General features: G+C 34.6%; 4 protein-coding genes across 13 annotated transcripts; 1 reads left to right on the plus strand and 3 right to left on the minus strand.

Moving 5' to 3' along the window:
• Nucleotides 1-1,270: 1,270 nt before the first annotated feature.
• On the minus strand, nt 1,271-7,521 carry LOC123200159 (eukaryotic translation initiation factor 3 subunit A-like). 4 transcript variants are annotated; one of them, XR_006498513.1, is made up of 15 exons: nt 7,391-7,509; nt 6,775-6,884; nt 6,097-6,578; nt 5,775-5,990; nt 5,281-5,649; nt 5,168-5,197; nt 4,343-4,570; nt 4,077-4,238; nt 3,418-3,639; nt 3,101-3,310; nt 2,793-2,999; nt 2,569-2,649; nt 2,212-2,413; nt 1,463-2,119; nt 1,271-1,371 (listed from the first exon to the last, which is right to left on the minus strand). XR_006498513.1 is itself a non-coding variant. In XM_044615314.1 (14 exons), the coding sequence occupies exons 2-14, from the start codon at nt 6,818-6,820 to the stop codon at nt 1,617-1,619; spliced, it is 2,958 nt and encodes a 985-aa protein (XP_044471249.1). In that variant the 5' UTR covers nt 6,821-6,878; nt 7,391-7,521; the 3' UTR covers nt 1,271-1,616. The 4 variants fall into 4 exon arrangements, 3 of the variants coding, with proteins under 3 accessions (XP_044471249.1, XP_044471259.1, XP_044471243.1); XM_044615314.1 differs by having other exon boundaries at nt 1,271-2,119; nt 6,775-6,878; nt 7,391-7,521; XM_044615324.1 differs by having other exon boundaries at nt 1,271-2,119; nt 5,284-5,649; nt 7,391-7,510.
• Nucleotides 7,522-8,740: 1,219 nt separating this feature from the next.
• Nucleotides 8,741-9,713, plus strand: LOC123209256. Its single transcript, XM_044627159.1, has one exon. It carries the CDS (start codon nt 8,784-8,786, stop codon nt 9,558-9,560), a length of 777 nt encoding a protein of 258 aa, XP_044483094.1. The 5' UTR covers nt 8,741-8,783; the 3' UTR covers nt 9,561-9,713.
• Nucleotides 9,714-9,736: 23 nt separating this feature from the next.
• Nucleotides 9,737-13,485, minus strand: LOC123209255 (pre-mRNA-splicing factor 38). Of its 2 annotated transcripts, XM_044627157.1 has the most exons (7): nt 13,086-13,485; nt 12,487-12,608; nt 12,288-12,378; nt 11,523-11,652; nt 11,331-11,431; nt 10,450-10,485; nt 9,737-10,419 (listed from the first exon to the last, which is right to left on the minus strand). In XM_044627157.1, exons 1-7 carry the CDS (start codon nt 13,373-13,375, stop codon nt 10,023-10,025), a joined length of 1,167 nt encoding a protein of 388 aa, XP_044483092.1. In that variant the 5' UTR covers nt 13,376-13,485; the 3' UTR covers nt 9,737-10,022. The 2 variants fall into 2 exon arrangements, with proteins under 2 accessions (XP_044483092.1, XP_044483091.1); XM_044627156.1 differs by having other exon boundaries at nt 9,737-10,485; nt 13,086-13,484.
• Nucleotides 13,486-15,483: 1,998 nt separating this feature from the next.
• On the minus strand, nt 15,484-24,301 carry LOC123208865 (topless-related protein 3-like). Of its 6 annotated transcripts, none has more exons than XM_044626473.1 (24): nt 23,952-24,301; nt 23,081-23,260; nt 22,873-22,986; nt 21,825-21,983; nt 21,391-21,565; nt 21,162-21,291; nt 20,844-20,947; nt 20,592-20,724; nt 20,371-20,474; nt 20,144-20,213; nt 19,998-20,071; nt 19,824-19,919; nt 19,650-19,742; nt 19,093-19,220; nt 18,695-18,929; nt 18,439-18,603; nt 18,270-18,356; nt 17,696-17,848; nt 17,501-17,611; nt 17,196-17,402; nt 16,893-17,117; nt 16,288-16,470; nt 16,033-16,208; nt 15,484-15,935 (listed from the first exon to the last, which is right to left on the minus strand). In XM_044626473.1, exons 1-24 carry the CDS (start codon nt 24,029-24,031, stop codon nt 15,719-15,721), a joined length of 3,399 nt encoding a protein of 1,132 aa, XP_044482408.1. In that variant the 5' UTR covers nt 24,032-24,301; the 3' UTR covers nt 15,484-15,718. The 6 variants fall into 6 exon arrangements, with proteins under 6 accessions (XP_044482408.1, XP_044482407.1, XP_044482410.1 ...); XM_044626472.1 differs by having other exon boundaries at nt 20,844-20,953; XM_044626475.1 differs by having other exon boundaries at nt 17,196-17,375; nt 20,844-20,953; nt 23,952-24,300.
• Nucleotides 24,302-25,634: the final 1,333 nt, after the last annotated feature.

Genomic DNA, 25,634 nt, shown 5'->3' on the forward strand with positions numbered 1-25,634 from the left:
AAGCTCCTTTGCACACCCACCACTAACATGAAAATACAACAAATGACTGACATCTTAGAACAAAAGCTACTCATCCAAAATTCATAATTTTTATCTAAGAAAATACACTGCATAAACTGTTCCCCCAGTCAGCAAATATAAATGGCAAGTAAAAGTGAATTAGCAGATGTTGTTCGAAACAATGTTTCAGTATAATGTATGGAGTAGATTTTCCTAGATATTTGGAGTCACACACATAATCCAATAATAAACATGAAGCACTGAAGCATGCATATTTAAATATACATAAAATGTTACTCAAAATGGTTTTTGATATAAACCCATGTAAAAGTGTAGCTAAATTCCAAGATTTATCAAGTAATATAAATATTTCGACAAAACCACTCACTTATATAATTGTAAACACAAAAAATGAAAAATATCATGGAGAAGTAGAGACTATATATCCACATAAAATGTTGTTCAAAGTGTATGTTATTTTTTGTTAATTTTTTTAATCTAAACCCAGAAAAAAGCATGCAATAGAGTGCCTATAGTCCCAGTCTTGTCAACCGATAGTTCCATAAAAACCATCAGATAACTGGATCATGCGCATAATAAATTCACAATTAGAATAGACTGAGGTGTCCTATCAATATTTGTACACAAAAATCCACATGTATTACATGTAGGGAGAGAGCATATATCCTTAAAATATGTCATTCAAAATGATTTTCCAAACAAAACCCAGAGAGGCTCCTGTATAAAACAACTAAATTCCAAGTTTCATCAACCAATAACAGCACAAAAATGCTCCGCTCATTGGATTAAGGCGACAGTAAAAGAGAAACCTAGTGAGGTGAAGCGCGTAGTTGGGGTTGATCCGCTATGTTTTTGATTATGTTGGTCTCTGGATTTTCAAAGGTCCTTGCATGTCCATCTTAACTGATTATTCGAATCAAATGAACAAGTTAAAACCACGACCCGTCAACCACAAACCAATTTCAAATTAATTCTTCTATATCAAAATAAACTTTATTTAGGGTATTAATGATATTACTTCTTAATTATAACTTCTAAATACAGTTGAAATCGATCAAGTTCGAGACAAAGGCTATTAATGAGGCAAATATAAATGTAATACTTAATAAGATTTAAGAGAATCCATAGTCGAGAAAATCAAAACATATAGCAAAAGCAATCAGCTGATGTAAAGGAACTTTCATGCATATCTTGGCAACCTCATACAAAAATCACTTGATTGACAATTATAACATTTGCTGAGTGAGTCAAGGAGAAAAATCAGCTCTGGATTTGACATTTACTTGATTCAAAACATAACCAAACAAACCGCAACAAGTCTTGAGTATGCAGCAAACTCATCACCAAGTCCTGAACGTTCCAACTCTAGAATAAGTATCTTTCAGAGGCTTGTCATACAGGAAAAATATAGATAAAAGCGAAATAAAACAATTAACTCTACCAAGTCTCATGTTCTCAAAATTTATAGCCATCATTAATCCTTGGATCTGCCAATCTTTGAGCTATCACAAAAATCCATCATCAGCATTTTCGCACATCACCAAATTAACCCCAGTTTAAGCCCCAGCCAGATTAAGCCATGATTGGAGTTCAAATCAGTGTGATGGGTACCGAGAAGATGACCAAGAAGTTCTAGAGCTACCACTGCTACGCCACCTATCGCTAGGTGGGGCTGTGCGGTCATCTGGCCTGCCATTGGTACCCCGCCGATCAGAATCTGATCCTGGGGCGGAGCCTTCAGTTCTCCTGCCCCATCGATCAGACTCTGGTGTGGCCTGACCAAAGCCTTCTGTTCGCCTGCCACCACCCCACCGATCAGGTTGAGTAGGTGTTGCATGTCCTGAAGCCTCGGTTCTCTCACGCATGAATTTGGGAACATATTTTCCAGTAGATGGTGCAGCAGCAGCAGTTCCAGACTCCGATGCACGGGCAGGTAGCTCAAAAGGCTTGGCAGCCACATCCACTGGTCTCCCTAAGAGAGCTTCTTTCCTCAGCCTCTCCTTCTCTTCCAATTCCTGCTCTCTTTGCCTCTGCTTTTCAGCAATTTCATCTAATTTTGCCTTGCGTTCAACTTCTTCTTTTCTTCGTTTCTCAGCCTCTGTATGCCAGAAAAAGAACAAACAATATGCTTACAGAATTAAAATTATAAAATCTAAATAAATACATAAAATTATTTGTACAAATATTTACCTTCCCGTTTTCGAGCTTCTTCCTCCTCACGTTTCTTTTTCAGTCTTTCATCTTCACACCTAACATAGAATACTTTCTTTCTCATTGTCTCCCTCTCCTGTTTGCGTGCCTGAATGATCTGGTTGATTCTCTCCTCCCTCTCCACTCTCTGCCTGTCAAACTCTGCTTTCCGACGGTTCAACACTCTTTCCTGGAATTTTTCCTGAGAAAGAACATAAACCAAAATTTGTTTCACTGGCATAACTAAATCCCAGCCTCATAAGCTGTAAGATTTCAATTAAATTCATAAGGATCTAATGAACTAGTTAGTTCTCTCTTCCATAAGCAGAAAGTCCAAGACTACACTTGGTGCCCAACCTTATTGTCCAACATCCTAGAAAGTCTATTCTTTTCTCTGAGGTCCCCATCATGGCGTTGCCTGCTGAGTTCAGTCTCTAGCTGCAAAGTAGGAAAAATAATTACACTTCCCCAGTGGAAGGTGAGAAATTTATAAAATAAAAAAAACATAATACCACTCACAACTGAATTTTATATTGCATGTAAAATACTTCTACAGAAAGAGAACAAAAATTAGAAGATACCAGTTGTTCACGTTCATGAAGCACCTTCTCTTCAACCAACCGTCGCTGAAAAGCAGCTTCAATCAAGGGAGCAGCCTCTTCTCTTTTTGCCCTTTCCAGATAATCCATAGTTTTGGCTAATTTTTGTAACTTTTTCTCCATTTCCTGCCTCTCCCTAAGTTGTTCAGTCAGAGCCCGCTCCATCAAACTTTGTTTTGTTACTTTCTCCTGCATTTGATACAAAATTTTGTTACTTTTTCCTGACAACACCACCTTCTCCACAAAAGAAAAAAAAAAATGAAAACAGCAGTGCCAAAATCTCAACTCACCCCCTCCAAAATTGGCTTTTTGCTCCCCTTCTTTTTACTGCGCTTCTCAGCTTCCTCAAGTAGAGCCTGCGCCTCTTCAAGTTCACGCTCCTCTATTTCCCTTAGAATTCTTTGATTTTTCCTTTGCTCGTACTCAGCTGCAAGCCTCTTCTGCTCAGCCTCTTCTGTTATTTTCTGTTGCTTCAGCCTCCTTGACTCCTCCTCACGTTCCTTGAAGATGAAAAAATATAAATCATAAAAATTCATTTAATACCATACTTAACTAGAGAACAATCAACAAGCCATTAATTTTAGTGAGACAATTCAGATGGTAATACCATCTCAATAAGCTGGCGTTCATGTTCTTCCTTCCTTTTCTCAATGATTGATTTTCTAGCAAGAAGTCTCTTATGCTCCTTATCAACAGTCTCCCCCAGGCCAGGCAACAATTCACCTAGTTTTGATGCTTTATTTGCAGGAGGATATATCATGGCCCTCACTTTATTTAAAGACTCAGCAAGAACAGCCAAATGATCCCGCAGACCATCAGATTCAAGACCCTGAAAAAGCCATAGCAATAAACAAAAATTATATTACTGTAAACTGCAATAGTAATATTAGACAAGCAACAAGCGCAAACATATAGGACAAACTAAACAAATAACAGTGGAACATAAATAGTTCACTGCATATTCCCTTCTGCTTCACAAATCTGTCTCAGCTCAACTGGTATTAGTTTCTTGAGTCAAAAACACTCATCCAATAACAGACATTCCAAATGCATGTATAAAGCTGGAGGAAATAAGCTAATAAACCATACCCCCAACGCATGTTTACAATAATAATCAATTCCCAAATCCAGAAAATCAGTTTGTTTTCCCCTAGCTGTCACAAAGTAAATTGACATAATTCTACAGCTAAAAAAGACCATCATATAATTGCATTATCTATTTGACAGAAAATCCACAGAAGTGTGGGCACAGAGCACAGAACTTACCAAATTGCCAAACAAAACAACACCCCTCATATGGTCAACTTTCATGGCTATGAAATTATGTTTTACAGCATCAACAGAAATCTTCTCCACCTCTTTGAAATCAAAGAAGGGAATCATCTGAGATAAACTCTCAATTCTCATCATCTGATAAACCTGAGATACCTGGAAAACCATGGGGGAAGATTGACAAGCACAAAGTGTCAACAACCTAAGAGAAGGCACACATAAAGGCGCAATACTATGAAGAAACAAAAACATGAGATTACCTGCTGAAGCAACCTCAGGATAACAAGCTTTTCAAGGGCTGGAACATAACGGGAAAGTTGCACCTCCGGCACAGAAGAAGCTGAAGCAAGCTTACCACCTAACTTTGAAACTTTTGCCAATAGTGGCTGTACCTTTGAGGCAAGGTCTAGAGGGAAAAACTCATGCTCCAAAAGGTGGTACAGATCTTTTACTTCCTGAGTGGCACAACTCAATACACCTTTGGCAACCTAATTAAAAGTAAAACCAATTTAGAGAAGAGAAACAGCAATAATATGATCATTGTAGAATTTATACAGGCACCAATATCTACACATATATACATTTTCTTCTACAGATGCAGGGCCACGATTTAAGTTTGCATCATTTTTTATATTTTGACACATGAAGGTTAGAGACTTCATTCTCAATCGGAATGAAAAAGAACTACAAATAGCTATTTTCCAGAAAATAACATATAAAAAAACTAAAACCAAAATCACATAATATGTGAAATTCAGATGACATAATATTTTTTATAAGAATAATAAATTATTAATATATCTTGAATAAATAAGGCAAAAACAAAAAGTGAAACTTTGTTTCCCCTTCAAAGGTGACATGAACTAAATATAGACGTTAACAAATTATTGATGGATTATAAAAAGAAAAAAGAAACAGTAGCTGGCAGAAAATAAAGTTAACTTTGACAGGTAAAGTTTGAACAGATTTACGCATCCTGCTATAAAGTTAAGCCTCATTCATCACAATCAGAACATCACTAGTTAAGCAAGCAGATTGCCCTAACACATAAAGGCCATAAAAGAATTAGAATAATTTGAACTTACCAATTCTGAGAGAAGGGCAGACCTTGAAAGCTGCAAGCAGTGAAAATCATTAGAAGGACAAAAACTTAAACCAAGAAAGGATGCAAACAATCCGACTAAAAAAATCAGAATACCACTTCTCTATTATCAAGTTTTGTTTCAAGCTCAAATCCTATCAAATTGGCCATCCTCGAGTTGCGCTCCTTTGCGTTCTCAAGTTCCAAATGAGATGCACCATGAGTGTGCTCATAAGGGTGCACTAAAAGTGCAGCCAAAACAACAGATGATGCTATCAGTTGCAAATCCTTTAGGCTCAGGTTCTTATTGTAGGTTTTTTGAAGTGTAAAAAGCTTAAACCATGCATAAGCATGATAAAGATGGCTTGAAGAAATCCAGAAAATCTCTGTTAACTTGGCATAATAAACAACCAGCAAAGATGGCTTGGGTGTTTTCTTGACCATGCACATCAATCCATAAATATCTTCAATGGAATAAAAAGCTTCCTGCAGGAAACAGTCAAGACAATTAAAATAGAGTTATCTATTACAAAACATAATTGCTAAGAAGGATTTCACATTCCTGCCCTTCAAGAATATAACATAATGCTTATTTTAGATCATAATTCAACCTGCCAGAGCTGGAGATCCGTAGCAATCTTTAGCTGCTCAAATCTGGTATCAAGATAGAGTTGCAAACTCTCTGGAGCTGAAAGATCAGGTCGGTCCCTTTGGTCTCTGTATTTGCTAAGGTTCAGCAAATGGTTTCTGATAATTTCACAAAGCCTACGAAATTCAGTTGTTCGCTTATATTGCTTGCAAAACTGGAAGGCTCGGTGTGCAGTCATCTGGACAAGAAAATGGAAGCAAACTAAAATTTCCATCTTTACCCAAAAGTATATCAATTAAATGTTTAATGAAAAGAATCAATCAATGCATCCAAGGGAATTTTACCGCATAGAGTGCCTCCAGCTTTGAATTGTTCCGTAATATTTCAAGCACTGTTCTGTAAGTCTCCCACAAGAATTTGAACCAAGGAGTAACAAGTTCACGATCAGACCTATCCTTTCCCTTCTCTCCACTGACATAACTAAGCATTAGGTCTTCTGGCCTTTTATCTGCTTCTAGATCATCCACATCAAGCGCTTCTTCTAAGGCTTCTGCCTGACTACGTGCCTGCTCAGCCTTCTCAGTAGAGAGATGCATAAAGTGCTTGATAACCTCCTCCAAGGAAGTGACATTCACTTGTTGACAAACAATACGGTATTGAATCAGACCATCCTTGGCAAACTTACCTCGCCTCATATCAACACAAAGCTCTACATACTTAAACATAATCTTTTCAAGAATCTTTTGCCATGCTCGATGTCTCTTTGAAGTAATCAAATCATGAAGCACTTGCAATGCGTCTTGCTTCTGCCCAACATTTATCAGGGCTGTATCCAAAGATTACAAAATTCAGTTCAAACACTAAACACCAAATCAAGGCAGAGTTAACAGAATACAATAACAAGACAAAGGGTAACAAAAGATAAACTAAAAACCACACACATAAGGAATTTTTTTACTCCACAAGCAGAGTGATAAAAGAACTTGTAGAATAAACAAGAGGAAATTAGATACTATCACTACCTTCAGCCTGATTTAATGCAGCCTCCGGTTTGGCATAATTCGACATGACGCATCCAAATTCACAGCCCACTCAATAAATGAATCCAATTATCTCACTCATAAACCTGAACCTAGAAACCCCGTTAGCACAACGTTACGGATCAAACAAGGTAAACACATTCAACTAAAAATTAAAAAGAATTAAACACCCGTATATTTTTCAAGCATTACATATTCTATGTCGTTTCACATAATAAAATTCTTATACAACAACATTAAAATGCCAAATCTAAGAGAACAATCCATGAAACCAAATTAATATCCCCCCAACAACATACATGTAAAAAGATAGATAGGGCAAATCTAACCCCAAACTCACCGACCCAATTGAGATTGATCAAATATTTAATTGATTGTTTTATAAAAACTCAAACTTTTACACGTAAATCAATAGAAAAATACAAACCCAGATCCCAAAAGTCGTATTATTCTCATTTTAAACGGATCATATAAAAAAAGTCAATAACAATAAGAGAAAAAAAATTAGTGAGTCAAAACAAGGCACTCTAATATACAATCTATAGAATATTTTATACGGCGTCGGATAAACAGAGACGGAGAAAGAAAAGGAACCCACCTGAAAGGACAGTGAGGGACAGGGGCCGCTCTTCTTCTTACGAAGAGTGTCGTGTGAAACTCCAAGGATAAAGAACAGCAAAACTTAGGGTTTTAGCGTACGTTTATTTCTTAACCCAAACAGGATTCAACAGTTTTTTGGGTCAGATCTTGGTAACTATCGGTCGGATTGGTGAAAGGCCAAACTAGAGCCCATTTTCTTATTGGGCCGACAAAAGATCTCTGTAGGCCCAAGTAATCTTTGTGACAAAATTTTTAAAAAATTTTAACATGAGTAATTCAAGTATTATTAGGTTATTTTGTATAGATATATAAGTAAAAATATTTATATAAATAGTTTTATCCTTATATTATTACAAGACAATGTTTTAAAACTCAACCGGGCCAATAAATCAAATCGACTTCATTTATTTATAATTGAGGATGAAGAGACATGCACAAGGATTAGAGTGCAATGATTGGTGTTAAAAAATTTAGGACTTAATATTATCTAATAAATATATTTAGTAGACTTAGTTTAAAAAATTAATCATATCATACTCAAGCCACTAGTTTAGTTGGACAATCGACTAACAAATCAATTCTTTAATTAGATGAAACCCTAATCTAAGTCTAAAATAATTATCAAAAGATTGTAATATAATATGCGTTAACTTTTTTTTATCTTTTATTTTTATTTTGGACCCTCTTGTAGACCTTAAAAAGTGATATAGATAAATCTCAAAATTTTAGGGAATTTTAATTTGTAAGTACGATTAAATTCGATATAAGTCTAGCTCAAATAAGAGTCATTTTATTATTAGTTTAAATTAAAAAAATTTACCTTAAAATCTATGAATTGAGGCTCAAACTTAATTCAAAAATACAATTTAACTCTACATTTGATACGAGTAAGTTTGAAATTCAAACTTTTGGATTTGCTCATTTTTATGATAATAAACTCAATTTTTAACTCGAATTTGACTTATTTGAATCCAATCCAATCCTATTGAAAGTTTATACTTAAGAAACTCTTAAAGGTTTGAATTTCTCTCATAACTTTTGTCTTTCTTTCCAAAAAAAATTACCTGTTCTAAATTATATATCACAAAAGAGATTGTGATTTGATTGTTTGAGGGAGAGAGGAGGAATATCAGTGGCATTCAAATTTTAACAAGCCCAGTATTCTGTCTTCAAAACTCTTAATTACTAATTACTCTTTAATTAATTATACTTAATCAAGACATTAATGACACATTTAGGGGTAAAAATGGGAAACTAAAGATTCACAATCCCACTAAAATTGCAACTCCTAAGTCCTAACTCCCCACGTAAGTCTCCATTTCTTCCATTATTTTTATTAGTGAACTTTTTCAAGTTCCATTTTTGAGTTTCAAGCTTTGAAATAGGAAACAATGGCAGCTACAAGTTGCAAGAAATATAGTAATGGAAGTTGTGGGGATGTTTTTGATTCCAGCAAGTTTAGAAAAAGGTTTCATTTTTCATACTTCTTCAGCATGAACATTTCTCAACCAAAGGTGAGAGTCAAGTTTCCTAGGGTGGTTTTGAAGACCATGCAAAGAAGATCATCAAGTGAACATGAATCTTTCAAGGAGGGTGGCAAGGTTAAGAAAAGGGTTTCACCTAAAGGGCTTTTGCCAATGAAGGTTGGTAGGGCTTGTTCCAATTTCTTTCGATGCAAGAAAGGTAGTATAAGAGAGGGTAGTTGTTCTTCAAGTATTGATAATGACAGAGTTCGTGGAAAGAATGCTTTTGATTTGGCTGATAAGAAAGAGGCTGAGAGGTTGAGAAAGGTAAAAATGGAGGAAATGGGGCTGCTAAAATTATCTTTCAAGAGTCTGATGAAAAAGAGGAATGGTGATGGTAGTGGAACTGATGCAATTGATGGTGGTAGCAACGATGACCAGAAACAAGAGGGTTCACATAGCATGCCAAGGGTTCCATTGAGAATCATGACGACCCAACACAGGTTGAAGGTGGCTCGATCAATGAGAAAGAAGATGGTAAAGATGGGATCAGGAAAGACCGATCAAGAAGATGGGGAGAGGTCAGTGCAGGAGCTTTGCAAGAAGAGGATCCTACTGGGTGAAAAATGCAGGCCACTGAATCACTCTGGTACTCTTCAGTATGATAAAGATGGAGTCCTGTTACCAGAAACCATTCCAGAGTGAGGATCCCCTTTAGTTGAGAATAGTGTTCTTTTTTCACTAAATACTATAATTCACTGAACTTAGTAGTCTATAGAAAGTCTATCTGCATAGTTCTGTTGTGCTTTTCCTGAAATAGTGATTCTATATAAATATGCTTTTCCCATTGGCTTTGGATATGGTTCCAAGTCCATCCGTAGTTTGCATCAATAGCATCAAACATTCTGATAAATTATTTCCAGGAAAATGTGATTTGGGCTTTGTTTGGCCACTCATGGTTACAGATAAATCTCAGAACCAAATCTTAGAGCTAAGGCAACAAGCATTGGGGTGTTGAATTACAAAGCTCCTCAACAAGCATTTACAGAATATAAGATAATCACGGTTCAACAAGAAATGAGCAAAATAGTGCAAGAAAATGCCTCTCTATCCAATGTCTAAATGTATACATAGTTTGAACACCAAAAGATTTCATCTTCTATAAGATTATAACTTTAACGGTTTCAACCCAAGGGATGCTCGTATCCTGTTAGCCTCAGCAATTTCTGGATCTGGATGGTCTGTCCCATCATCCTTCTTTTCCTTCTTCTCTTTCTTCTTCTTTGGCTCTGCACGGGTGCCGGCATCCTCTGGTTCCTCTGCATGTCTTCTAGGACTCATGCTGCTGCGAGCATATCTCTTGCGATCCCTACTGGGGCTAGGGCTCCTAGAACGGCTCCTCCGCCTTCCACGATCCCTATCTCGTCTATCACGGTCCCTATCCCTCCCTTCCCTCTCTCTTTCTCGCTCCCTCTCACGACCATATTCCTTCTCTTCTCTCAATCGATACCGATCCCTGTCTCTATCCCTCCCCCTATCCCTATCTCGACCACGTCCTCTTTCCCTGTCATAATCTCTATCGTAGTCCCGATCCCTGTCATAGTCCCTATCCCTATCATAATCACGATCCCTGGGAGGAGAAAAGAGAAACATGAATGTCTAAACTTCCATCTAACAAAAAAATAATCAGATTGAAAGTCCCCATTAACTTAGTAAATGGATAGACCCTGGCAGACATAAGACTTTGAATTCCGCCAACATAACAAGGAAGATAAATGTTCTAGCAACAAAAATTGCATTCACTAATAAACATCAATAAATCATAAAGTGAAAAAATAGTTTACGTCTGATAAAATAAATTCTCAACATAAATACGGAATCAAAAGTCAAAAACAAAACCGAGGTTAACAAATTCATAAAGAAGAAACACTAAAATTGTTTGATTCATCATACTTCTCACTGCACACTGCCAGTGCAGAGAAACCTGGCAGAATCATTGATTAATTTCTATAGGAAGCTGTTTAAGCCACCAATGGCCTTAAATGCCATGATGAAAACACAATGATCTGATGATATAAATCATAAAAATAGAGATACAATTAATGAAATTGACTTATTTGACCACATTTAGGGCCTCAATCTCTAGGTGACAGCTTCCACAAAAATTATCCACCAGCCAGCAGCTAGTAGCACCTAAACAGCTTGAGAAATTAATATTTTGAGGAAAAATGTAAAATAAATAAATAAACTTGCAGTTCACAGCTAACAATCTTACTTTTTGTTGACATATTACAATTTTCCATTTTAAAAGGACATATGTTGGCAAAACCAAAAAATGAAAATCTATATCAGAGAAAAAATAGAATTCCCAGTTGGTGATAGAACATTCTGCCAGAGGCAAATAATAAACATAGAAATTAATCTCTTTCCACAGGACCTAACAACAAGTAAGACCAAAAAAATAATATAACTCACCTGTATCTGTAACTGTCGCGTCTTCTATCTCTATCTCTGTCCCTGTCCCTATCTCTATCCCTATCTCTGTCCCTTGCAGGGCTTCTCCCATGGTGATAATCCTGTTAAAAACATAAATAAGTCAACAAAATTTAGAAAACTAATAAAAAGCAAGCAAGATTATCTTTTTATTACTTGGAAGGAAATTTGAACCTTTTCATAAGCCTCGTCTTCCATTCCATCATCAAGCTGATCATTTTCCTCTTTCTCTTCCTCCTCTTCGAAGTCATCTTCCAAAACACTCTTTCTAGGCTCCAGTGCACCAATGGTCTCAAGATTCCATCTATTTGCAAGAAGAAATGAGCCACACACAAAATTTGCATTGTATTTATGGAGACAACTTCATATCTGCTTAAATAAAAGAAATGATAACAAGCAGCCATCTCATTTCTTCCAAAATCAAGAAAAAAAAATAGTCCCTTTCTTTTATTTTTCTAATAATAAACTATATAATTTGTATTAAATTAGTAAAAGGTGAGAATATACAATGATGAATCCAGTGTCCAAGAAAATGTAGAAGGAAGACAGTTTTCTAGATCGTTTGTAGTGAGAAATCATCCCTCCACCTTACAAGATAAACCACAAACCATAAAAATTAACTTAGGAACCTTTTCAATTGAGATGAATAGAGAAAAAAAAGAGTCCCTTGAAACTCCTTAGGAACTGAAGCTCAAAGAAGAAAAACGTAAACTGTGTGCCATAACTCGTGACTTTTGTCTTCTTTTATCTCATCAAAAATCAAATAGTCACTTTGTAGCCAAGTCACCCAAAGACATACTTCACACTGCTATTACTAGTTTGTTTCTCTTCTACATAGCCTGCTACACAACCCACTACAAAAACTTGTTTATAATTCACTACATTCATAAGCCAGAACACAACTTTCACAACAGAAAAATAAATCAACATATAACATACCTTTTCTTAATGCGAGGCAAAGCAATGTCACATGAGTAATCTATTGTCAGAAGTTCATCAATTACCTCATCCACATGAGTCAAAGAAAAATCTAATTCAAGTTAAGAAAACAATAAGAACATATCAGTCAGCATCCATCTGTGAATGAAAAACAAGGAAACCAAAAACACAAAATTAAGTTAACAAAATTGAAACTTACTTCCATCTGCTAACTTTCGTCTCAACTTTCTATAGTCATTGTACAATGGCTCAAGGTAACGATAGATATCAACATCAGTCCCAGTAAGTCGCAAATAAAAGGCTCCCAGAACACGAACATACCTGCAGCCAATATACACACACAAATCCAAATAAACTAAATATAGGGGACACACAGGTCACAAAAATTTCATTACCAATTGATTGAAAGTTAAATCAGTAAAATGCAAGTAAATAAAGTTGAGTCTGGCCAATGATATTCAAAACTCCTAAAAATTAAACAAACAAAAAACTTTAGCAAATGTACAACATCACAGCATCACATTTTTTATTACTAGTTAACACTAAAGATAAATGGGTTTAAATAAAGATGTGACTTTGTTATTAGAAAAAAAGAAATTTCACGTAACCTAATCTTATAAAACCTAAAAACATAAAGGAAAAAAAAAGGAGAAAACTAGCTACCACGTAATATCACAAGATCGAAGTTTTTGCCCTTGATTGACTTTTAATGTCAAATGGATTAAATATTTTCAGAAAAAAAATTGCGATTAGGTCATTAAAATATGAAAACTTAAGTAAGTTCATTGCAAGATTTACTTGTAATCGTCGTTTTTGATGAACTCAACGACGATATCTTTCTCCGGCTGGATTTGAAGCATTTTCATGATGAGACACATGAAGGGTGTTGGTTTCCGGTTGCCGCCGAAGGTTCCGCCAAGGTGGTCGAGTTCCATAGCTTTGTCAACGAGCGTCTCCGCCGTCAATCCGAAACATTGTTCCTTCCAGTACGTGTTCTGATATATCTTTGATCGTACGATCTTTTCCACCAAGTTTTGAGGGTTCGTTCCTCTGATGCTCTTCGCTGCTGGGTCCGTACGGTTCGCCATTTTTGTCGCACAACTCAGACAGGACGAAAGGCTTAGGGATTTTACAGGCGAGAGATTATCAGGTGAAGTTTAAAACGCTGCACTGCGTACAGTACAGCGAGATTTTATTGTTAATTGGTCGTTTACGAATTTGTAATTTTTATGAAATGAAAAAGCCCAATAACATTAACCCCATATTTAGGGTAGGCCCATCAAGTTTTACTGAGTTTCCAAAACTCATATTTACGATATTTAAAAAACTTAAAACCTTATTTATAGATTAATTTTTATTAAAAAAATAAAAATAAAATTATTATTTTATTAATAATATTAAAAATATATAAAATTTATCTTATTTTGCTCTTGAAATTTTAAAAACTGATAACTTCACTCATGTCTTTCTAATTTTCAAAAATAATAATTTTCTTCTAAAACCTAAGGTTTCTTGAGATGACCTTCAATCCATAAATCTTCAACCACCTTCATCTCTCTAGAGCTTTTAGAAAGTGCGTCTTTGTTGATTCCAAAAGAATGGACGAAGACTCGCCTTCATTGATTTAGACGAATTGACACATCTTCTTATGCCAGATAGTGAAAATCTGGTGGCTGGAGATAGTGGGTTAAAGCGTCATTGTCAGTGACCAAAGAATGTTTGAAAAAAAAACCCTAGATTTTAAAGAAAAAAATGTCATTAAGTTAAAAAATTTAGGAAATGATGAAGTTATTAGTTTTTAAAACTTTGAGGGAATAATAAATAAATTTTATATTTTTTAATATTATTAGTAAAATAACGATTTTATTCTTATCTCTAACAAAAAATTTTAATAGTAGTTGGCTCATAGGTAGGACTTTGAGTTTTTCAAATCTCGCATGTGCGACCACCTTATCTCTCGAGACCTTCTAGAAGTGCGTCTTCGTTGATTTTAGAAGAATTGACAAAGACTTGTCTTCATTGATTCAGACAAATTGACACATCTTCTAGCGTTAGAGAGTGAAGATCTGGTGATTGGAGATAGTGGGTTAAAGTGTCATTGTCAGCGACTGGAGAATGTTTGAAAAATAAACTCTAGGTTTTGAAGAAAAAAATATTGGTTTTGAAGAAAAAAATGTCATTTTTGAAGTTGTTAGTTTTTAAAACTTTGAATGGACAATCATTTATATATTTTAATATTATTAGTAAAATAACGATTTTATTCTTATCTCTAACAAAAAATTTTAATAGTAGTTGACTCATAAGTAGGACTTTGAGTTTTTCAAATTTCGTAGGTACAACTTTGAAAATGCACTAAAACTTGTGTAGGAAATAATCCTTCAACCTTTAAGGTATTTACTTCTCACAAGGGATGAATTTGAAGAGAGTTTGATTCGGTTTAGGGAGTCAAGCTTCAGTTCAACTATAATACTAGATCAAACTTGGCTCTGTATTATTATCAAGTGAAAAAAAATCAAAATGACATATTTTTTATACATATTAGTAAAACGTCTTTTTAGTCAATACAAATCGAACTTTTTCAAACTTATAGACTTGAAGAGTTGAATATTTCAAAGTTTTAACTCAAATTTGAAAATATAATTTTTAGGCTCAAACTTAAACTTAATCTAGATTTAAATAAGTTTATTTTGAACTCATTCAAAATAATCTAACAAATGGATTTGAATCAATTCCACTCAAATTTACTTGTTCTATGCATAAAGTTTGAAAAAATTAAATGTTAACCCAATTGAACAAATTGATGATATTAACATGATGCCAAAATAACATAATTAATATTTAAAACAAATTTTAATGATATAACATCAACATGACAATATAATCATATTTACCTGATCCAATCTCGAGCAATCTAATCTAATAACTCATACTAGTTTTAACTATAACTACTTTATACCAGACACTGGTTCCTGATCAGACTAGCAGATAAAATCTGATCCGGATTTTAAAACAGCCTTAAACCCATATGAGTTTTTTGTGCATAAATACCGTTTATCTCTTCAAGTATAACAACATTTATTAAATAAATTAAGGATCCCATTGCAAATAAAATAACTATAACACAGTTTCAACATTAATATACAATACAACATCTCCATGATCTTGTCTTCCTCAAGACCTCCAAAGGAATCATAACTACTAAAAATTATGTTTATTAGAATATAAACAAAATAATTCACAGGAAACACTTCTAAGAACACTCAGAAATTAAAAATAACAAAAAAACAAATAGAATGTAAACTAGGACAACCAAGTATACAAGAATGTGCATATCTAACAAATTAATGTACTACCGTACCTTTGATTTGATTCATATGGGCCGACTACTTAAATCTAATAATCTACACACATTTAGATACAAATTCTTCATTTTATCTTTGCAATTGATCCGGTGTGTGGTTGCTTGTGGTTGATGACGATGTTGTCCTAACATTCAGTATCCCATTATCAAGAGGCGGAGACACTCCCCACTTCCCCTCTGATTCCACAGGCTCCAATACTTTAACCGATCCATCTGTCAATCCGACTGCAAATTGGTTGGGTTCGATTGGATGTGCAGCAACTACAACCGGGTACACAGCTTGGCTTCTGTAAGTTAGCAAACCAGTTACAAAATGTTAATTCAAGTAATGTTGTTAATGTAATCTAGGAAGTTGCATGATTAAGCAATGGTGCCTCAACTTACCCACTCAAGACTGATGTGGATGTATATGCCGACAGAGCAATTTGGCATCTCAGCCTGAGGGTGTCAGCATCGAACACACCAATGTTACCATCACAAAAGGTAGCGAAAACTAACTGGCTATGACATGAGTATGTTGCACAAGATATGGGTGCAGATAACATGTCCTGTGGTACCCACTGCAATGAAGAAATGCATATGAATATCGTCAATTTGTAGGTAGCAATATATGGTTTGATATTCAAGTCAACTACATACCTGCCGGATTCTTTCCATCTTGGAGGCATCATATATTGCTAGTTGTGTCTCATGAACTACAAGTATGCGGATCTGATCAGTATGGAAATGTACTCGCGTGTCACCATTGGGTGCCTTTCCAGATGGAATTTGGATTGCAATTGATTTCCTCTTCTCCCATGTATCAATGCTCCATACACAGAGCTGTAGAAAATAGTTTGCATTTAGACTCAACATTAAAGGCTGTACAGGAAACAAAAATTTGCAAAGCAAGCAAGCATTAGTTTAAGCACCTAGATGTATGTTCCCTGGCAAAATCTTCACAATACACCAATGACTATCATAATCAAAGAATTCATTACAAATAATCATACTTGTGATCCATAGTTTAGGGAAAAAAACATTTGAAATATGTCCTTTCTAACATACTTGAACAGAATTGGATTGTTGATATGAAAAGGAGAAAGAATTTTGACAATAAACCAACATATGGAAAACATCTTCATACTATTGGTGGTTTATGAAGCAAATAAACAGAACATGTGATAAACAAGCTCTCAAGCAGATGATGACTTGCTCCACTGGGGTTATTACTATATGACCAAAGAAAATCTGGTTGCACTTACTTGAGCATCAGCACCTGATGAAACCAAAATATTAAGATTGGTGGAGAAGGCTAAACCAGTTATACGCTTCTGGTGGCCCTTCAATTTTGATTTCACCTCATCCACTCGAACATTATATATGTGGATAGTTGAATCATCCATCCCAATGGCTATGATGTTATTATCCTGGGGGTGGAATGCTAGGAAGGTTGAAGCAGGGGGGGGTAACATGAAAGTTGTCATTACCTGCGAAGCAAACAAGTCATTAAGAGCTAAATTGCCAAGACAAACTAAAATTAATAGAACATACAAGCGCAAGCATACCTTAAATGTCATCATGTTGAACAATGAAACCTTCCCACCAGTAGCTGACATTACATAAGAGTCATTCTTAGATAATGCTATGCATGGGACTGCTTCTTCAAGGTTGACAACTGTGACATCATTAGTCATAAGAAGACCACTGCTTGGTAGCCAATGCTGTGGGACAACACTGGCAGTGGCCTTTAAACACAAACTGACTTGAGAAATCTTTTAACCATAGAAAATCCAGTTATACATATACTAATAATTAAAGTTTTCTAATAATTTTCTTTAGAGCAGGGACCAGATGAAAGACAATACATTACCTTTCCACTTGGATTCTGTTCAGTACGGGGCCACTTCCATAGCTTCTGGACACCATTTGAGCCAAGTGCCAAAATGCCACCACCAGAATTTGTATATAGAAGCCTAACAGCCTGGGTACAAATGTAACCACTTAAGGACCAAAAGACAAACATTTTTGCAATATGAAAAAATAAAAAGCCAGATGAAATTAACACCTTGCAGGATGATTCTGTGCTCTCTGGCAGGGTAACTAAACGGCACTGGCCACTATCCACAATTTCAGCCAACTGCCAAGGTTTGGCTTTATCAATTACATCATCTACACTCCTTGGTTTTTCCATGCTTCTACTTGCAGGATCAACTCCATTCTAAAGTGAAAATAATTACAGAAATGAATTGACCAGTTTGCCGAAGCTAAAATTAGCAGAAAATAAATTTGAAGCTAGAAAACACAACAAAGCACAAGGGAAAATTCATTCACTAGGTAGAAAGTAACATGTTCCTGGTATAATAGGAAATGCACCTATAGAGCATGCTCCCTGAATAAACAAACAGGGGTACACCGTGATAGAAATTCAAAAATTAGTATAAAGTGAAAAAAAAATGACTTGATATCAGTACCCTTGCAGAGTAATCAATATTCCAGAACTAGTAATGCCTATTTAAAGTACATTAGATACACAGCAGGAAATGAACCAGTAGAGTTGGTGCTCAAATCATGCAACAAACAAACAATTTTCTGAAAGGAGTAAGAAAATCAAATTAAAAGTAAGTATAGAGCTAACATACAATGATGGGAGAAGGTCTGACAGGAGAGCTCCTTTCAACTTTACAATTGACAGGACTAACACTTGAAACAGCAGAATTGGCAGAAACCTAGCCAACAGACAGTATTCAGAACACAACAGATGTCAGGATGTGATTATTAAACCAAACAAGTCAAAAAATTTGTTCTAACCTTAACAGCAGATTCAATAGGCCCTCTCAGTGCTTCAAAAGGTGGGTTTTCAACTGCTCTTAAAGATCTATGACCTAGAGCATTAGTGAGTATCTTGAATCCATTGTCTGCAGTAGTAACAGCTAGCAGATTTCCATCCTTACTGAACCTTAATCTTGGAAGACTCTGATAAAAATGAATGTGATGATGTAAGTGCCAAAACTAGAAGTTGAAATCTTTTCAAAGAGGAGCCAGAATATCAACAGTATTAACTCACTGGGAGTCCACCCTCTGCGTCTGCGCTAGCAAGAACATTGACATTGTCCATATCCCAAAACTTTATCTGGCTATCTTCACCAACAGCCAAAAAGTGATTTTGTGTAGTATCAAACTGTACTACACCGGTAGATTTCTTTCTAAACCCAACATATGTCCTCTTTATTGTTCCTTCACTTTCATTCCACTCAACAAGGAATGAGTCTCCTTCTTTACTAGTCCCACAAGAAAACAATCTGAAATAAAGATAATATGAAGACATGAACATCATTATTTTAAAAAGAACTATATGAAAATAAATATGAATATAGAATATAATAAGTCTTGGAGAAAATGATTAAAAATCAGTTTCACAACTCCCAAATTTCTATGAAAAATTTTCAACTTTATACATCTTACCTACTTCCATCAGCACTGTAAAGCATAGTTGTACACCAGTGGCCAGGAGCATCATAATCGACTCTGGAGCCCATATTGTCATACAGCCAGGCCTTTATTTTCCCATCAAGAGCTGTTGAAAATATGAACTGCAGATTTAAAATTGAAAACTTAAGCCAATGAAGCATGTCTTTAAAAGTATTTGAAAGAGACCCAGTAAATAATCCCAATTCTTAATAGCAGTAACCGGTCATACACATCTGCACATCCATGCAGTTAACAAATGCAGGCATAACTATTTTATTGACAAAATAATAATGCTGTATTAGATATATATAAATCGAACGTGAAAGAGAAAGAGAGAACAGTGACACTGACAATCAAATATTCAAAAGAAAATTCCATTAAATAAAATAAAAGCTTATGATAGATGTGTCTCCATTAGAGAATAAGACACTAGTAACAACCAAAGTCACAGGCTTTAACTTAAATTAAACAGATATACATGTCTTACATTTGATAAATATCACAAAGCACATGAAGAAAAAACCAATAACCTTTTCCATTGCCTGGCATACCTGAATGTTTTCTTTATGATGAGGACAGATGGAATATACAGGTGCCTCGTGACCTTCAAAGTTGAATAGTTTACGTCCCGATAAATCCCACACCTGTTAAGACTTCTTTCATTAGATAGACATAGAAATAACTGCCTAACCACAACTGTCTTGGTGATACATTATATTGCAAACCTTGATTATCTTGTCATCTCCACAGGTAACCACACAAAGTTGTTTGTTTGGATGAGCAAAAGCCAAGTCATTCACACCACCAACATGGGCATCAATCTGTGAAAACAAAAGGAGACAAGTCAGTTACACTAACAATTTCCACCTTGCTGGACAAACGACAAAGTATAGACTAACCTGTAAATGCTGGCGTAGTTCATTCGACCCAGCATAAGTATACAACTGAATTAAATGTTTGGTAAATGCAGCACCTGCAGCAAGAAAACCAGTAAGATACAAACTAGGCATCTCAAAATGTGTAATTCTCATCAGATGGCACATACCCACAAAATTTCCATCTGGACTCCATGCAACACGGCTGACAGAAATTTGTGCGTCTTTGACAATGGAAGCCTGTAATAAAATGTCAATTATAAGAGTCCAACATAATTAGCAGCTAAAATTCTCAAGTAACCAAATACAGGAAATTAAATTCCAACGGAGTTACCAAAACAATCGCATATAGTAGCACTTGCATACATATATCTATCACAAATAAGTTATATAAAACCTGATATGGTAATGATGCCATATCCCAGATCTTGAATGGCTTTGAAACCAGCCTATCCCGCATTGCAAGTTCCCAGAGTGTAATCTCGCCATTATTGGAACCAACTGCTCAAAAGACAATGTAAGCCAGCAAATGGGAAAAAATATATTAGTATCTTTTATAAGAACTTTCCCACAAAAAGAGTCTGGAAACGATATTTACAAAAATAATAACTTCCATACCAAGAAGCAGTGTTTGGTGAGTAGGATGAAAATCCATGCTAGTTACAGTTGATCCTTGATGCAAGGTCACCGCCACTGTCCTTGGAAGGTCATCAAGTGACCAAGTTTGCTGTCGAGATGTTGGATATGTAACCTAAAAATTGAAGCAGAGGACAAACCAGTATTTGAAAACTGAATACAATGAAAAGTTTGACCAAAGAAATGACAAAGCAACCAAAATAGCATATATGAAACAAAAGAATTATAAGCTACCTCCTCAATGGATGGAGTAGGCCGTAGACGTTTCATGAATTGCTCATGTTCAGGATAATCAACCATTCCTGGATTTGTTGGAGGTGTTCTAGGATGTTTTAAGACTGAAACTAACGGACGAAATGGCATAGCATGTAAGCACAAACACAACTCTAAGGATATACGCTATATATTAACTTAACATATAAGTCCATTGACCTTACTTCTCCGATCTCTTTTATCTCCAAAATTTGATAAATATAATAATAATTTATAACTTGTTAAACAAATGTTAATCGATATATTTTCTCAAAAATCCAACCCAATTAAAATTCTAACCTTGATTTTGCGCAAGAGGGATAGATGATGCAGTAACAACAGAAGCTTGAACAGAGGAAGGAGCAGAAGGATTGGCCATCCAACCAGCTAGAGCACTGGAATTGGCTGGGCCTGCAGTGGGTGGAAAAGGCTAAACCCAAGACAATATGCATTAGCCAATGTTTTTAACATTTGACCTAAATATGGCTAATATTTACTTAAATAATAATAAGGTGGAGTATTATCATACATTGTGCGCTCCAAGTGATGTATAAGAAGCTGGCTTTGCAACTGCTGCAACAGGAAGATTGACAGGTGTAGGTGCCAGAGGACCATTTGGAGGTGTACATGTGTGGTCAGTAAATAGTGTCTTAATGTCAGGGTTTGGCCTTGGGTTCTTGCATAGCTGGTGCTGCCAGTTCAAACTGCAGCAAAACAACTCATGCATTATATACCAAGAATTTGGCTCCAACTTATTCAAAGTAATATACAGCAAAAAAAGGGAAACACAGCTCCACTTTTTAGGAAACAAACAGAACAATAAAAAGGAAAAGTTCATAAGCAGGCTTCAAGCATAATGAATTACTGTAAAAAAGCAAAGTAATTTGTTTATGGAAAAACCAGTTAGAAATCAGAAAAAAAAAAAGCATAATTAGTATATTATAATGTACTGTATCACTTTACCTCTGATTAATTAGAGTCCGCAATCTTGATGACTTCAGGGAAGGAAAAGTAAGCTTATCACGGAAAAGTGGGTTTGCTTCAATCAGTTTTTTGAGCTCTATCAACATTATGCTACGAGCTGTTTTGGTGTCACCATATTTGGACAGTTGCTCATTTTCCCTGTATCGAATTAGGAGAAGGATAACATATGAAACATAATTTGAACACCAAAGTGTCCCAAACTCAAGTAATACAAGTCAAAAAAGCAACAATGCACTACTTTCTCAAAACTTAAATCCACACGAAATCATAAAGAAACGATGCTCTGATGGGTACAAGAAACAATATTAAGGGTGCGTTTGGTTGGGGAATTTTGTGATTACCTTGGTAATCTATCTTTTATTTCCTTGTTTGGTTTGTCAGTAATAAAAAATTACAGTAATCTTATATTACCAATGCTAACGTGGCAGGTAATATATATGGTAATCTGATTACCACCTTCACCTTAGGTATTTAAAGATTACTGAGGTAATTTTGAGTTTATTATAATTATATTATTATTTATTAATTTTTTGAGATAAAAATAAATTTATTTTTAATTAATATGATAAATAATATAAAAAATATTTAAAAATAATTATATTCAAGGGCATTTAAGTAAAATAATTTACTAGTAATCTTTTATTACCTTTAACTAAACACAATAATTATTTATACCTATCAAATTTTATCAAACATAGTAATCATTTATACTCAGTAATCTTCTAAGTAATCTATCTTTAAAGTAATCTTTCTATTTTAGTAATCAAACATTACCCAAACCAAACGCCCCCTAAAGGTAAAGAAATAAAATCTTGAGTTAGATGGAGGATGGTCTTCAATAGAAGTAAGCACTCAACAACCCAGCCAAACTCTTAACTTGTAATCTGATGAGTGAAGATTCCTTTTTTTTTTTTTTCCAAACTTTGGAGAATGAATATTGCGTTTACTCAAGCAATTTGATCATGAACAGATTCAAATTATCAATATAGTTCATTATTTAACAGGAAATTGGGAAGCAAAATATTACCTGAAATTGCTGAGAGTTAAAAGCTGTGTAATTTCTTTATACAGTTCCTCATTAAATGTTGAGAATACTTTCAAATCAGTCACTAATATTTCAACTGCCTTTGCCTTATCTTGCCTGTTAAATGAATTTGAGGCAACAATAATTATACCCTAAAAATTAAAGACAAAACTATTTAAAAAATTCACCGATAAATGCAAATTATTTATACCTATCAAGTGCTTCAAGATACTTCTGCTTCCTAATTTCAAAGAATATCTTCATAGAATAGCGATTATCATCAACTTTGGTAAATCCTGACAAGTATTTCTCAACTTCATCCCATTCTCCTGCTTGAACTTTCTCGTCAAAGTACTTCATGTTGAAATAAAACCCTGATTCTTTCTCAAGCCTACCCGAACATTAAAAGTAACATCCTTTATTAAATATGGAATCCCAATTAACTAATTATCAACCAATCCAAAACAACTAAAATCTAATCTTTGGCAAAGAAAAAACATTCTCCACTCAACCAAACCCAACAATAAGCAAATTTGGCCAACTTGTAAAATTTTGTTTGACTAAGGAGGTTCCCCTGAGCCTGTGGCATAATTTATAGACAAACACAAGAATTAAGCTTATCAGCGGATTCTCTTGTGTCTACACATGATGGGACGTGTAGTGATATAAAAAATCATAAAAGACAAAAATTTGCACAAACTTCAATGCAATTAATGCGATTAAATTTTCTGTCTTACCGTAAAACTTCCCATTAACAAAAACACCAACACAAACCACTTTCTATTAACAAAACAAAATATCAATCAACAATCAAACACACAATTCAACACTTAAACCACTCTAACAAAGGCAAAACTCCAAAATCCTTAACCAAAACAAACCTACCCCTCCCCCAAATTCAAAAATTTAAACTTAAACCCAAGAAAATTCCATAATTCCAACAAAAAAAGTCCCCAAACACCTAAATCTAACACAATCACACAACCACCGCTTCAAAATCAAAACATTTCCTGCTCCAAAACAACTCCATGTGTGAAAATGAAGACGAACAAACAGAATAACGAAGCAAAAAAATAGCTTACTTGTGAACAGATTCCTTGAATTTCTCTTCTTCGAGAAACTGAAGTATCAGAAACACCAATTCTCTGCTCAACGAGCTCATCTCTCACTTCAAAACGCACCACACCAACACACAAACAAACAAACAGATTCAATTCAAATTCAATCCTATTCAAAATCAAAATTCCTTCAAATCTCGAGCAGGCCGCCTGAATCTAAGAGCCTCCAAACTCCAAAAGCCTCTCGAAATTGAACCAATTTTGAGCCCTTTAGGGTTTCAAAGGCTGCGTAGAAGAAGATAAACAAGGGAGAGAAAGAAGGACATAGAGAGAGAGACTTCAACTGACTTATTAGTCTCGCTATCTTCGATGCGTTTGTACAGACTTCTTTCTTTTTCTACTGACCTAAGTGCGATAGATAAGTCAATGGGCTTTTCATTTGATATGTTCATGTGCTTATCACTTGGGAAATCGGCTTATCGTTGGGTGAGGTGATAGCCAGATAGGAAATGTCCAGGTAGTAGCAAAGCGGATTCCAAACGACTAATTCAAATCTAGTGAATATTCGTCATATAAGTCCAGTGGGTCCCTCACCTGTCGCTTTCTGTTTTTTACAATTTCCCGAGATTCAGTTTCTTTTTGAGTTTGGGTGGTGGCTGTTTTCTCGCGATACTGTGTTTGGTTATCTCGCGTGAAATTGAAGCCCACGCGCAGGGTTGATGTTTTGATTGATGAGGGCGAGTGGGGCTCACTGGCCACTTCTATTTCGTCTCCTTCTGGTGAGGGTTGTATTCTCTTTTACTAAAATGTTTTCTTTGGGCAGAGTTCAATAGGGTTCCTATCCAAACTCAATTCGGATTTGTTACTTATGATTTAATTTATTTTGAATTCAAGTTTAGTTTAAATTAATATTAATTAAATTTTAAATTTTATAATATTAATCTTTTAAACTTTAAATATAAAATATATTAATAAATATATAAGTTATGTAATTTAAATATTATAGTCTGAAATTAAGGAGTCTAAAAAAATATTAGTATAGGTTAAGTCAATTATTTTTTAGTTTAAACTCAAATAAAAATCTTACTAACTTAATGAGTCTAAGATCGAGCTTTCCCTCATGATAATCAAATTGAGCTCAGTTCAGTACGATTACATCCATAGGTAAACTTTATAATTCTTATCATTAAGTCATATTTATATTGTATTAATTTAAAATTAAAAAAAAAAAACCTCAAACCTAACCTGACTCTAATTAGAATTGCATAAAAAAATTTTAACTCTAATATAACTTGAATTATGTTTAGGTTAATCTAACACAATCTAAATTAACTTAAAATTATTAATAATTTTCACTCTCTTAAGTATTTTTTAGTAATTTAACTTTCCTTTTGATTACTCTAATCTATTATGAATAGAACACAAAACATAAAACTTCATCTTGTTTATAAATAGCCTAAAAACAAGTAACCAAATTTCATTCTTACAAAATAATAATAATAATAATAATAATAATCAAGAATATTTAAAATAATTATAACTATATTAAGTTACAATTATATATAATATGTAAATACTTTAGATGATTGATATTAGTTATTTAACATTTACTTAATTTGTTCAAATAAATTATATTATAATAAGTTGATATAGTTTTGAATTGTATTAAGATGATATGAACAAAATATTGTGTGAAATTCCATTTTA

The sequence above is a fragment of the Mangifera indica genome, chromosome 2 (assembly GCF_011075055.1).
Source record: "Mangifera indica cultivar Alphonso chromosome 2, CATAS_Mindica_2.1, whole genome shotgun sequence".
Taxonomy (NCBI): Eukaryota; Viridiplantae; Streptophyta; class Magnoliopsida; order Sapindales; family Anacardiaceae; genus Mangifera; species Mangifera indica.

What these genes read in the sequence shown, in the direction of transcription:
- LOC123200159 (XM_044615314.1), bottom strand. Translation starts at nt 6,820, where the DNA reads ATGTCGAATTATGCCAAACCGGAGGCTGCATTAAATCAGGCTGAAG. An exon ending in CGGATCTCCAGCTCTGGCAG is followed by an intron (nt 5,650 to 5,774) that starts GTTGAATTATGA and finishes TGTTTCCTGCAG; the next exon opens with GAAGCTTTTTATTCCATTGA. An exon ending in AAAAGCCAATTTTGGAGGGG is followed by an intron (nt 3,000 to 3,100) that starts GTGAGTTGAGAT and finishes TATCAAATGCAG; the next exon opens with GAGAAAGTAACAAAACAAAG.
- LOC123209256 (XM_044627159.1), top strand. Translation starts at nt 8,784, where the DNA reads ATGGCAGCTACAAGTTGCAAGAAATATAGTAATGGAAGTTGTGGGGAT.
- LOC123209255 (XM_044627156.1), bottom strand. Translation starts at nt 13,375, where the DNA reads ATGGCGAACCGTACGGACCCAGCAGCGAAGAGCATCAGAGGAACGAAC. An exon ending in ACGAAAGTTAGCAGATGGAA is followed by an intron (nt 12,379 to 12,486) that starts GTAAGTTTCAAT and finishes AACTTGAATTAG; the next exon opens with ATTTTTCTTTGACTCATGTG. An exon ending in AAGACGAGGCTTATGAAAAG is followed by an intron (nt 11,432 to 11,522) that starts GTTCAAATTTCC and finishes TGTTTTTAACAG; the next exon opens with GATTATCACCATGGGAGAAG.
- LOC123208865 (XM_044626471.1), bottom strand. Translation starts at nt 24,031, where the DNA reads ATGAGCTCGTTGAGCAGAGAATTGGTGTTTCTGATACTTCAGTTTCTC. An exon ending in TTCAAGGAATCTGTTCACAA is followed by an intron (nt 23,261 to 23,951) that starts GTAAGCTATTTT and finishes ATGTTCGGGTAG; the next exon opens with GCTTGAGAAAGAATCAGGGT. An exon ending in TCAACATGATGACATTTAAG is followed by an intron (nt 17,118 to 17,195) that starts GTATGCTTGCGC and finishes TTTGCTTCGCAG; the next exon opens with GTAATGACAACTTTCATGTT.